This window comes from Eptesicus fuscus, chromosome 10 (assembly GCF_027574615.1).
Source record: "Eptesicus fuscus isolate TK198812 chromosome 10, DD_ASM_mEF_20220401, whole genome shotgun sequence".
Classification (NCBI taxonomy): Eukaryota; Metazoa; Chordata; class Mammalia; order Chiroptera; family Vespertilionidae; genus Eptesicus; species Eptesicus fuscus.
Genome location: NC_072482.1, coordinates 31,681,988 through 31,694,595, shown reverse-complemented (window position 1 = coordinate 31,694,595; position 12,608 = coordinate 31,681,988). Strand labels below are relative to the sequence as shown.

Genomic DNA, 12,608 nt, shown 5'->3' with positions numbered 1-12,608 from the left:
GTGTGGGTTCCTGCTGGGGTTCCTGCCCAGCCTGGGTGAGGGGCTGAGGGCTGTTTTCAGGCTGGCCTCATCCCCTCCAAGGTGGGGATCCCTACTGGGGTGCCTGGCCAGTCTGGGTGAGGGGCTGATGGCTGCTTGCAGGCTGGCCACACCCCCTGGTGACCCATGCTCCCAGCCCCTCCTTTTTTTTTTTTTAGCGCCTCCTTGAGTAGAGGCCAGGGCCGGCTGGAAGCAGGTATCTGGGATTTATTTATCTTCTATAATTGAAACTTTGTAGCCTTGAGCGGAGGCCAGGGCCAGCCAGGGCGGGCGGGTAGCTTGGCTTCCTCCACCACCGGAGGCAACCCAAGCCTCCTGCTTGCTGCAGTTCCATGGCCACCACTATCTTTGTTGGGTTAATTTGCACACTTGCTCCTGATTGGCTGGTGGGCATGGCTGGTGGGTATAGCGGAGGTACAGTCAATTTGCATGTTTCTGTTTTATTAGTGTAGATTTGCAAAGTTCTCTTAAAATGACAATTTTATTTAATTTGTTTTGACAGGTAATGCATAATTTATATATTAAAACTGAATCAACTGAGCAAATTAGAAATTATTTTAAAAATTTTATGTCATTACAGCAAAAGGACCTTTATATTCATAGTTTTACATTTTTTAATTGCTACTTAATCTAATTTGCATTAATACACAATTTATGTGCTAATGTGAATAAAATGGTTTTAAAACTATTGTTATTAAAAGTAACATAGACATAATTGAGTCAAAATAGGAAGATGAAAGATAATTGTTCCTTAATGTACAAACACAATAGCCATTGTGAATACTGGGGTGGATTTTTGGAAAGAGAAAGAGTGTCATAGGAAACACATATACAGTCCCTATCTTCTGAAAGCATACCGTCTAATGGATTTGGATATGAAAATAAATAATTGTAATAGAAGGAAAAATAAATAGCAAGTATGTTGAAATTATAAACAAAGTACTGTGGGAAATAAAAGGGGGATAATGATTTATTCTGCCCAGAACATTATAGCTGAGCTCAAAAGCATAAGTGAAATCTAAATAAGTAAGCTGAAACATCTGGAGGATATTGCAAGCAGAAAAGGAACCTGCATTAACAGGGCATCCTACCTAATAATAGACAAATATGCAAATTGACCATACCTCTGACACCCACAAGCCATGCCCACAAGCCACGCCCACCATCCAATCAGAGCGAGTGTGTAAATTAACCCAACCAAGATGGCTACAGCCACAGAGAGCAAGGTTTCTTAGGTAACAGAGGAAGCCAAGCTTTCCGCCTGCCTTTGCCAGGCCTAAGCCTCTACTCAAGCTACAAAGTTTCAATTATAGAAGGTAAACAAATTCAAACAGAAATGGCAGCAGAACGGAGCTTGAGAGAGCAGGCCAGGGTTGTCCCTGGCAACAGGGGAAGCAAAGCTTTCCGCACACCCTGGCCGGGCCCACCCGCTTAAGCTACAAAGTTTCAATTATAACCCCAACAGTAATGGCTGCCAGCAGCGGAGGGAGCCCCAGGCTTGGCTCTGCTCCAGGCTACAAAGTTTCAATTGTAGAAGGAAAATAAATTCCAGCCTCCACTTGGGTTGCCAGAGGGCGTGGCCGGCCTGCAAACCACCACAGGCCCCTTGCTCAGGCCACCCCACACCCCAAGGGAACCCTACCCTGATCAGGGACATGCTTCAGGGCAAACCAGCTGGCCCCCACCCCTGTACCAGGCCTCTTTCCTATCTAATAAAAGAGTAATATGCAGATTGATCATCACTGCAACACACAATATAGCTGCCCCCATGTGGTCAAAGATCCTGCCCCCATGTGGACACAAGATGGCCACCACAAGATGGCCAGCAGGAGAGGGCAGTTGGGAGGCATCCGGCCTGCAAGGGAGGGCAGTTAGGGGGGGGACCCAGGCCTGCATGGGAGGGCAGTTGGGGGGAACCTGGCCTGCAGGGAAGGACAGTTAGGGGTGACCAGGCCGGCAGGGGAATGCAGTTAGGGGCAATCTGGCCAGCAGGGGAGCAGTGAGGTGTCGATCAGGCTGGCAGAGGAGTGGTTAGGGGGTTATTACGCTGGCAGGCAGAAGCAGTTAGGAGCAATCAGGCAGGCAGGCAGGCAGGCAGGCAGGCGAGCGGTTGGGAGCTAGCAGTCCTGAATTGTGAGAGGGATGTCCAACGGCCCTCGAGGGGTCCCAGATTCGAGAGGGTGCAGGCTGGGCTGAGGGACACACATACACACACACGCCCATGCACGAATTTCATGCACTGGGCCTCTAGTAATTTAGTTTCAGGTCTACAACATAGTGAATAGACATTCATATAACTTACGAAGTTATCACCCAATAAGAAACTTGTGTTGTGTTATTTGAATAGTAAAGTAACTGGAAATGAAATAATCTGTATATATCAAAGTTAATTTTGGCAGATTATTCTGATCAAGTGTATTTGTTAACATAATATGTATAGATAGCCTTAACAATAACCAAATGATCTACAACTTAAGATTTTAGCTTTAGGTTATAATATTATAGAACAAATGGTTAAGATGACTCAAGTTAGCAGATAATGCTTAAATAAAAACTGATGATGTGTTGAATTACAAAAAAACTGAGCAGACTGAAAATTATAAATCTAAGAGGTAGGGTTATAATCAGATATAGGAAGTACAAAGGAGGGGGAAGTAGGAATTATTTTAAATAACTAAATATAATATTAGGGAAAAGTCAAAGTAAAATGGGCATCAATATCTTAGTTGAATACTAAGTTCTGAACAAACAAGCCTTTGAATGGTTCAGAATACATTCTTTATAAATAAAACAGGTTTGCCTGGCTGTTTCACTTTTGCCAACAAATAAACAGGTTGACCTGTTTTCACAGAACCTCTAGAACTTAACATTCTGAAAACATTTATCTAAGACAAAATGTCAGTTAGAAATAGAGAATCTTTTCCCCTCTCAGTTTCTGTGTAAAAATTATAAAAATAGAAATAAAGGCTATAAAGAGATGCATAATTTGTGAACAGTTTTAAAAGTGTAAACTAGAATCTATACTAATAAAAGGGTAATATGCTAATTAGACCAGACATCTTCCGGACAACCTTCCAGACGTCCTTCCAGACAAAGCCACAGTGGCAGGGCCAAGGCAGAGGCAGTTAGGGCGATCAGACTGGCAGGGGAGATCAGTTAGGGCGATCAGATCGGCAGGGGAGAGTAGTTAGGGGGATCAGGCCAGCAGGGGAGAGCAGTTAGGGTGATCAGGCTGGCAGGTGAGATCAGTTAGGGTGATCAGACAGGCAGGCAGAAGCGGTTAGGGGTGATTAGGCAGGTAGGGGAGCAGTTAGGGGCATCAGGCCGGCAGGCAGAGTGATTAGGGGTGATCAGGCAGGCAGGTGAGCAGTTAGGAACCAGCGGTCCCGGATTGCAAGAGGTATGTCTGACTGCCGGTTTAGGCCCAATCCTGCAGGGCCTATATCAGTAGTCGGACATCTTGAGGGGTCCCGGATTGGAGAAGTTGCAAGCCGGCCTGATGCACCGGGCCTCTAGTCTATAATAATAAAAGCATAATATGCTAATTAGACTGGATGACCTTCCAGATGAAGCTGGGGCTGCGAGGAATGCCTGGGTCCCGGTTGCCTGCCAGAAGCTGGAGGGAAGCCCAGGTCCCGGGTGCTGGAGGGAAGTCGGTGCCGGTAGCCAGGGGAAGGAAGGACTACTCTTTTTTTTTTTTTTTATATATATATATACACACACACACACACACACACACACACACACACACACACACATATTAATTATTGATTTTTTTACAGAAAGGAAGAGAGAGGGAGAGAGAGGGATAGAGAGTTAGAAACATAGATGAGAGAGAAACATCGATCAGCTGCCTCCTGCACACCCCCTACTGGGGATGTGCCCGCAACCAAGGTACATGCCCTTTGACCGGAATCGAACCTGGGACCTTTCAGTCCGCAGGCCGACGCTCTATCCACTGAGCGAAACCAGTTTCGTCGGAAGGACTACTCTTGCATGAATTTTGTGCATCAGGCCTCTAGTGTGAAAATAAGAAAACAAAACTTAGAAAGGCCATCTAAGTAGTTAATCCCCCTTTTTTCAGATGCAGAAACTAAGGTCCCAACAGATGAGTTAAAAGTTGCACAGATAGTATGAGATTTAGGATTTTAATGAAAGTGTCTGGATTCCAATTATCTCTTTTACTATACTTAACATTTTCATGTTCTGTGTTTTGTTTGATCATCTGTCCTTTAAATTTTAAGGTCAGGATGGGGCTGGGTAGATGGGAGGGGGAATTACTTTTTTTGTATGGCCGCTTGTCATTAGGAAAGAAAATTTTTCTCTGAGCCCCTATTTTTAGTTTTTCATTGTTAACAGGTCCTCTTTAGTTTAATTGGTGCTTTTATATATTCTTTTGTGGAACAACAGTCACAAGTCTGCTGAACACTTCTGATTTTAGAACACAATCTCTACATGAAGCATTCAGCAACTTCAATTTACTTTGAAGATCAAAGTTCAAAATACTCATTTATAATTTTTTTAGATAACTGTAGAAAGACATCTATAGAACTAGATATGTGTCATTCAGGTGAGCAGCTGGAAGATGGCAAATGGAAAGAAGGGGCACCCTCCCCTCCATTTATTCAGTGTGGAATCATCACTGGAATATAAAATATGTGTATAGGACTTATTAACCAAATTATTCTATGGACATGTGCCACTAAATATAAATTAAATATCTCTCTATATAAAAGCCTAAGCGACTGTCCGACCATTTGACTGGTAGCAGTATGATGCGCACTGACCACCAAGGTGCAGACGCTCAACACACAGGCATGGAAACATGGAACAGACTGATGAATCTCAGAGGGAAGGGGGGATGGGGAGGACCTATATGCATACTAGAGGCCCAGTGCACAGATTCGTGCACCAGTGGGGTTCCTCGGCCTGGACTGCGAAGATCAGGCTGAAACCAGCAGTGCAACATCCCCCGAGGTGTCCCAGATTGCGCATGGGCACAGGGCCTCTGGTATGTATATATAAAGATAACTATAAAGAGCTGTTATATACACATTGTGTGTATAGATTTATGGTCTAGTGTCATCTTTTTCAACAACAAAGCAGAACACTAACAATGATTTCACCTTTTAATCTTATTTTAGAAGGAGTGTATCAAATCTCCAACCTTTAAAAATGGTAAGCAAGTGACAGAAAAACGATGTAATAGAAAAAATGTTTAAGATTTGTTTTTGTGGTGGGCAAAATAATTGGTGGATATAACCCAATTTAAAATGTCACTGATTTGTTTATTAGACCTCTGGGAGAGTGATTTGATTTTACTTGCTTCTGCCAGCTCAGTCTCTGTCTTGTAATCCCTGTTCTGACCCTGAATTTCTAATTCAGTTAAGTTCTGACTCCAAAAATATCTTTAACCTTTTGCACTCGGATATCGAGTGTGACTCGACACGGTTAGCATTAGAATAAAGGAATCGAGAAAAAAGCAAGCGAGTGCAAAGGGTTAAGTATGGAAATCAGTAATAAAACTTTTGTTTTTAAAGTTTAGAGTATGTTGAGAAAACTGAAGGACATTTTTCAAACAAGTTTATACTTGTACTAGAGGCCTGGTGCACGGATTCGTGCACCAGTGGGGTCCCTTGGCCTGGCCTGTGCCCTCTCACAATCTGGGACCCCTCGGGGGATGTCAGACTGCCGGTTTTGGCCCAATCACCACAGGCCAGGCCAAGGGACCCCACCGGTGCACAAATCCTTGGGGTCCTCTAGTATGCATATAAGGTCTTAGGTTAATCTCTTCCCGTCCTCCCCCTCCCCCTTCCCTCTGAGATTCATCAGTCTGTTCCATGTTTCCATGCCTGTGTGTTCAGCATCTGCCCCCTGGTGGTTAGTGCGCATCATAATTACTGTTCGAACATACACACACACACACACACACACACACACACACACACACACACATATATGTATGTATGTATATCACAGCTCATGTAATACTTAAACAATGCAAAATACTGATCTTGACTTTAAAATAATTGTGAACCAGCATTTTTGCATAAGCCGCTTAGCCTGTCTTCATTTTTGAAACATTCACAATGATTATTTTTATTTAAAGGCATATAACTAGTTAGCAGTTTGTCTGTTACTAAATTATATACATTTGAATTTCACCAAAACCATTTGTATCTGTTTTGACTATAAAGAAAGAAAGATAATGAACATGTACAAAATAGTCATGATACTGGTACCAAAGCAATTATTTTTCATACTTCTATTGCACATATACTTTTAAAATCTTAAGATTAGTTGTTTTTCTTGGTACCATTTGAGCAGCTCTTGAGAACTGTGTTTTTTTAATCATGTGTTCAGTTATACCTTGAAAGGAAAAAAGAAGAAAATATTAACTGTCACTTTGCATGAGGATTTTGATATATAGTCAGCCTTCCTTATTTGTGGTATCATATCCATGGATTCAACCATCTGCAGATCAAAAATATCTGAAAAAAATTCCCAGATAGTTCTGGAAATCAAAACTTGAATATGTCACGCATTGAACACTCTCCTGAGTCCATATGAATGGCATGATGTGTAGATACCTTCTATAGCCTGTGTGCAAGTCTAGGCTACATGCAGATACTATGCCATCCTATATACTAAAAGGCTGTAATGCAAATCAACCGAATGGCGGAAGGACCGGCACTGACCACCAGGGGTCAGACACTCAATGCAGGAGCTGCCCCCTGGTGGTCAGTGCGCTCCCACAGGGGGAGCGCTTCTTAGCCAGAAGCCAGGCTCACGGCTGGAGAGCACAGGAGTGGTGGAGGGAGTCTCTCCCGCCTCTGCAGCAGTGGGACATTCCCCAAGGGCTCCTGGACTGTGAGAGGGCACAGGCCAGGCTGAGGGACTCCCCCCACCCCAAATGCATGAATTTCGTGCACTGGGCCTCTAGTTTTATATAAGTGGCTTAAGCATCCCAGATTTGGGTATCCATGGGGATCCTGAAACCAATCTTCTGTGTTTACCAAAGGACAACTGTATCTCATTTGGTCTTTAGAATGACTGTAAGGAAATATGGCCATATCCCCATTTAACAAGCACAGCATCAGCAGTTTAGATTTGCCTATTCATGGCAGAGAAGTGGCCAAATGATGTTTGACACCAAGTGTGTCAGAGACCAGTCTGGGCTCTTCCGTCACCATGCTGGACATTTTATACTTTCCTTTTCAGAACATATTCAAGTGTCTTGTTTTGATACCCTTGGAATCTTGTTAGATTGTAGTCAAAAGAATTCAAAAATGTATTATTTAGTAATATGATTTTAAAAATAAAATATCCTTTTTAAAAATTTGTGTCACTTCAATCATTACACTAGGTGAACCGGTTAATAATGGTGGATTTTGTAATCCAAGAAAACACGATAATTTCAAGAGAAATACCAAAAGTGCTTTATTCAAAGTAATGTCCATCACTAGCTACACATTTCCCCCATCTTCCAGGTAATTTGTGGATACCGTCCCAATAGAACTTTTCTTGTTTTGAGGCAAACCATTCAGAGACCCAATTTTCCACTTCTTCGTATGTTTTGAAGTGCTGCTCAGAAAGTGCATGTGCCATCGATCAGAACAAGTGGTAATCTGAAGGAACAAGGTCTGGTGAATACAGCGGGTGGGTTAGTACTTCCCAGGCAAGATCTTTTAACCTGTCTTTAACTGGTTTTGAAGTGGGTGATGATGCGTCATCATGAAGCAAAATTACTTTGCCGTGTCTTCTGGCACATTCTGGTCGTTTTACGATCAAAGTGTGGTTCAAGTTGATTATTTGTTGTCGGTAGCAATCAGTATTAATGGTTTCACCTGGTTTTAGAAGCACATAATACACCACACCTTCCTGATCCCACCAAATGCAGAGCATTGTCTTCTTTCCAAAGCGATTTGGCCTTGCAGTCGATGTTGGTGGTTGAGCTGGATCGACCCATGATTTTGTGCATTTGGGATTCTCAAAATAAATCCACTTTTCATCACCAGTCACAATTTGATGCAGAAGACTTTCTTTCGTGCTGTTGAAGCAACATTTTACTGATGAATTTTCGGTTTTCCATTTGTCTTTTGTTCAGTTGATGTGGCACCCATTTTCCTTCCTTTAAAATCTTTCCCATTGCTTGCAAATGATCAGAAATTGTTTGCTGCACAATGTTTATTCTTTCTGCAAATTGTTTTTGAGTTTGACACGCATCTTCATCCAGTAATGCTTGTAATTGTTGGTCTTCAAACTTTTTCGGTTGACCTAGGCATTCTTTGTCTTTCACATCGAAATCATCACTTTTAAAGCATTTAACCAGCGTTCACAAGTATCTTGAGATGGAGCATGTTCACCATAAGCTTCCCGAAGTATTCAGCAGCACTTTTCTTCAAAATAAAGTAATAAATTAAAATGCTCCTTTTTTTTTTACACATAATTTGACATTTTTAAGCGTAAAAATATCTATGTTAACATCTTCAGAAAATTTGACATGAAGTTTTGAAGCTTGTAGTCAATACAACAAAATAGCATACATATCAAGTCGCATATATATCAACATATGTGTGACTCCATCTATTGAAAAATTCTGCATTATGAACCAGTACACCTAGTATATGAATGCTAGGGTACTCTGACAAGGTCTTTGGAATTCTTAGGCTTATCTAATTGAAAAAGTGTTAAGTTGAAGTGACATGTTACTATGAAAAAAGTTCTGCACTGGGGGTGAGAATAGAATGTTATGGGAGCAGGGTAAGTGACTCGTGAATGTCCATCTAGGAATCTCCTCTGCTGGACTGAACTATAATCTTGTATAAAGCTATAATCTTGAGTGCTAATAACTATGGGAGAAAAGGGAAACTGTCCAGCTACTGCTGCATAAAGTCTTTTTGGTTTTCCTTAGGAAGCTTTGAATATTCATCCTAGACTTTTCTGTTGAGAAAGAGCAAAGAATACGAAGGATGTAATATTGGTCTCCTAATTGCATGTAGAATTTTTTGCCACTGTCCATTTTGAATAAAAATATGTGGAAATCATAATTGTTTTTGTAATTGGCTAATAAGAAGTTGCCTTGTAAGTTAGGATTTTCTTCTGTAATGAATAAAGGCCTTCTGAAATTTGTGAGGTTGAAATTCTATATTAACTGCAGCATACATAATTTTCAATCAGTTACATTATATTGTGTCACCCATACCTTTCTGAATGGTTTTAATAAGTATTTCCTTAGACATCATTTAGTAGGTATATGTCAAGATATATAGAGGACTTGTTAACTTAATAGAAATAATGTATTTGGATAAAACCACTATGGCGTCTAACACAAATAGCAAATAACCAGTCTGCCACTTTCCCCGTAAGAGAGATATTTTTTTGGAAAAAATATATGATTTATTTTTAATTCAAGCTATAATGGTATCTAAAGTTCAAATAGTAAGCATATCAGTATAAAATGATGTTTTGAATATTTTAGAAGCAGCAGCCATCTTTTCAATAGCATTCTTAGAAAGAAAGAAAAAAAAAAAAACAGCTCAAAGAACCTCTCAAGTTTGTGCTCTCCTGATAATTGGATTCTTAGAAAAGTATAGCTTAATACTAACCACATCCAATTACTTTGTTCATTTTTTAAATATTCATCAGGAAAACTTTATCTGTTTTAGAATATGTCTAACACTCCTGGTTAAAATGCTTTTTATATTTAAAATAAATTGAACTAGCCAGTATAATGTTTTTAATACTTAATAGCCAGGATTACATTGGTGGCATTCATTTTTAAAAATACATCATATTAGTTGGTAATTTAAGTTATAGTAGGGAATTGAAACAGTGTGTTTTGGAGACAGACGTAGATTTCAATCCTGTTCCTAAATATTTATTGACTTTCTAACCTTGGTCATTAGTTTTGTTTAATAACTTTAAAAATATAGTATAAATAGTCCACATCAAGAGACACATTATCTCACAGCAGTTTTTATTTGCTCTTATAGATCAGTGCACTGTCACCCGGACATATCTGTTCCTTCACAAGTTCTGGTTCTTCAGTGCTGCGTACTATTTTGGTAACTGGGCCTTCCTTGGGGTAAGTATGGGTATCCCAGGGGTGATTTGACCCTTAATGGTCTGTTTGTATCACAGTAGTGCCATTGGATTTTAAATTTATTATTTTCTGAATGACTTTAGATTTGAGAAATAACATAGTTCATTGAAATTTACAGGTATTCTTAATCGGATTAATTGTATCCTGTTGTAAAGGGAAGAAATCAGTGATTGAAGGAGTTGATGAAGATGATTCAGACATAAGTGATGATGAGCCCTCTGCCTATTCCATCTGACAGCCTTCTGTCTTAAAGATTTTATAAAGCTGACTGCAATATCTCATGCATTTTTGAAGTGTTAGGATGAACTGAATATCTTTCATAAAAAAATGGGAGCATGGCTATTTAAAAAACTATATTTTTTATGTTTTCCGAAGTAACATTGTATCATAGATTAACATTTAAAATTGCTATAATAACACTCTGTAAATATAAAACTACCGGCTTTGTGAGGGTATGTTTGTGGAATTTTTTTCTCTGGTGTATAATAGTGTTAAATTGATTAAAAATCATCCAGAATTAATACCCCTTTTGTCAGTTTTTAAAAACATAATAAATCACTGTGTCTGTGCCTTTGGATCTCTAAAGCAATGTGAAATTTTAAAGTGTCCATATCTGATTGCCTGAAAATAATATTCACAATATAGCCAATAAATAAATGTTATTCCCCTATGCATCTTGTTTCCTGTTTTCCACATTAAATCACCAGTGCCATTCAAATAGATTTCATGTACAGATTTCAAGCTACTTGATGCTCTAAGACCATGGCATTCTAAGTTGTGTTATATTGTTATTGTTCAAATAATCATTATTTATCTTAATAGTGGCCTGGTGCATGAAATCGTGCACGGGAGAGGGGGCTCCCTCAGCCCAGCCTGCACCCTCTCCAATCGGACATCCCTCTCGCAATCTGGGACCGCTGGCTCCTAACAGCTCACCTGCCTGCCTGATCGCCCCTAACCTCTCTGCCTGACCGCCCCTAACTGCCTCTGCCTGCCTGCCTGATCGCCCCTAACTGCCTCTGCCTCGACCCTCACCACCATGGCTTTGTCCAGAAGGAAGTTGTACGTCCGCGATGGCCGGTCGACCCAATCTAATTAGCATATTACCCTATTAGTATAGATAGATTATATAGGATAGGATTGCTTAAATGAGGTCAGGGGGCATTTTAGCAGGAGGAGATGCTCTTGGCAGACAAAAATACATAATCCCTATATCTGGACTGATAGCCAGCCATATGCACTATACTGCCAAACCGGTCATTAAAAAATTGAACCACTTTCTTACACCTTACACCAAATAGCTGTTGCCCTTAAAACCCCTCCTCAGCCCTCACCTTAGGTTCTACCTTAGAAGTTCACCCAGATTAGGTTCTGATTGGTTGGTTTCTATGCCAGCGTCAAAAGCTCTGCCTCCTAGGCAGCCATTGGTTCCTCACAGTTCACCTAAATTTGATTCTGATTGGTGGGTTTCTATGCCAGTTAGAAGCTCTGCCTTCTAGGCAGCCATCTTGTGAGGGGGTGAGGGTTAATTTGCATATTACCTCTATTATATAGGATAAGATGGGGGAAACTATGACTTATATTTGCCTTTAAACTATTAATACTATACTAAATATATTTTATGGTAATTGAGTATGAGTGCTAGAGGCATAAAATAGAAAGCTGTAACACACCTAGTAGAAAAACTTACTGTTTTCCCCAGAAACAGCATTCTAGTCACACGATAGTTCCAGAAACTCTTCCTCCCAAAGACTAGTGTTCCACAGAGGTTGGTTTAAGGACAACCTGCATTAGAATTACTTGAAGGGCTGCCCTAACTTGTTTGGCTTAGTGGATAGAGTGTTGGTCTGAAAGGTGCCAGGTTCAATTCCCGGTCAAGGGCATGTACCTTGGTTGCGGGCACATCCCCAGTGGGTGGTGTGCAGGAGGCAGCTGATCAATGTTTCTCTCTCATCAATGTTTCTAACTCTATCCCTCTCCCTTCCTCTCTGTAAAAAATCAATAAAATATATTTAAAAAAAAAAAGATTACTTGAAGAGCTTGCTGCAGATGGAGATTTCTGGGTCCTACCCTAGATCTGGGGAATTAGAATAGTGAGGGTTAATATCTAGGAATATGCATTTTTATCAAAGTTTCTGGACAGAGGCCTTAAACTATTTTTAAAACAGTTTTATTGAGGTATAATTAACATAATAAATGCACATATTTAAAGTATACAGTTTGTAAGTGTATATATACAAACCTCTGAAAGCATGAACACCACAAGATAACACATCACCCCACAAAGTTTCCTCGTGCTTTTTAATATATATACATATTTATTGATTTCAGAGAGGATAGGAGAGGGAGAGAGAGACAGAAACATCAAAGATGAGAAAGTATCATTGATCAGCTGCCTCCTGCACACCCCCTACTCGGGAGTGAGCCTGCAACCAAGATATGTCCCCTGACCAGGAATTGAACT

General features: G+C 40.5%; 1 protein-coding gene across 2 annotated transcripts in view; it reads left to right on the top strand.

Annotated features, from left to right (window-relative positions):
* The window catches only part of LMBRD1 (LMBR1 domain containing 1), an 82,537-nt gene extending 71,723 nt beyond the window's left edge, over positions 1 to 10,814 (top strand). The window contains exons 15-16 of one of the 2 annotated variants that reach the window (XM_008139641.3): positions 10,035 to 10,126; positions 10,263 to 10,814. In XM_008139641.3, the coding sequence (XP_008137863.1) occupies positions 10,035 to 10,126; positions 10,263 to 10,379 (209 nt within the window). In that variant the 3' untranslated portion in view covers positions 10,380 to 10,814. The remainder of the gene's footprint in view (positions 1 to 10,034; positions 10,127 to 10,262) is intronic. The other variant, XM_054722222.1, reaches the window with a different exon arrangement.
* Positions 10,815 to 12,608: the final 1,794 nt, after the last annotated feature.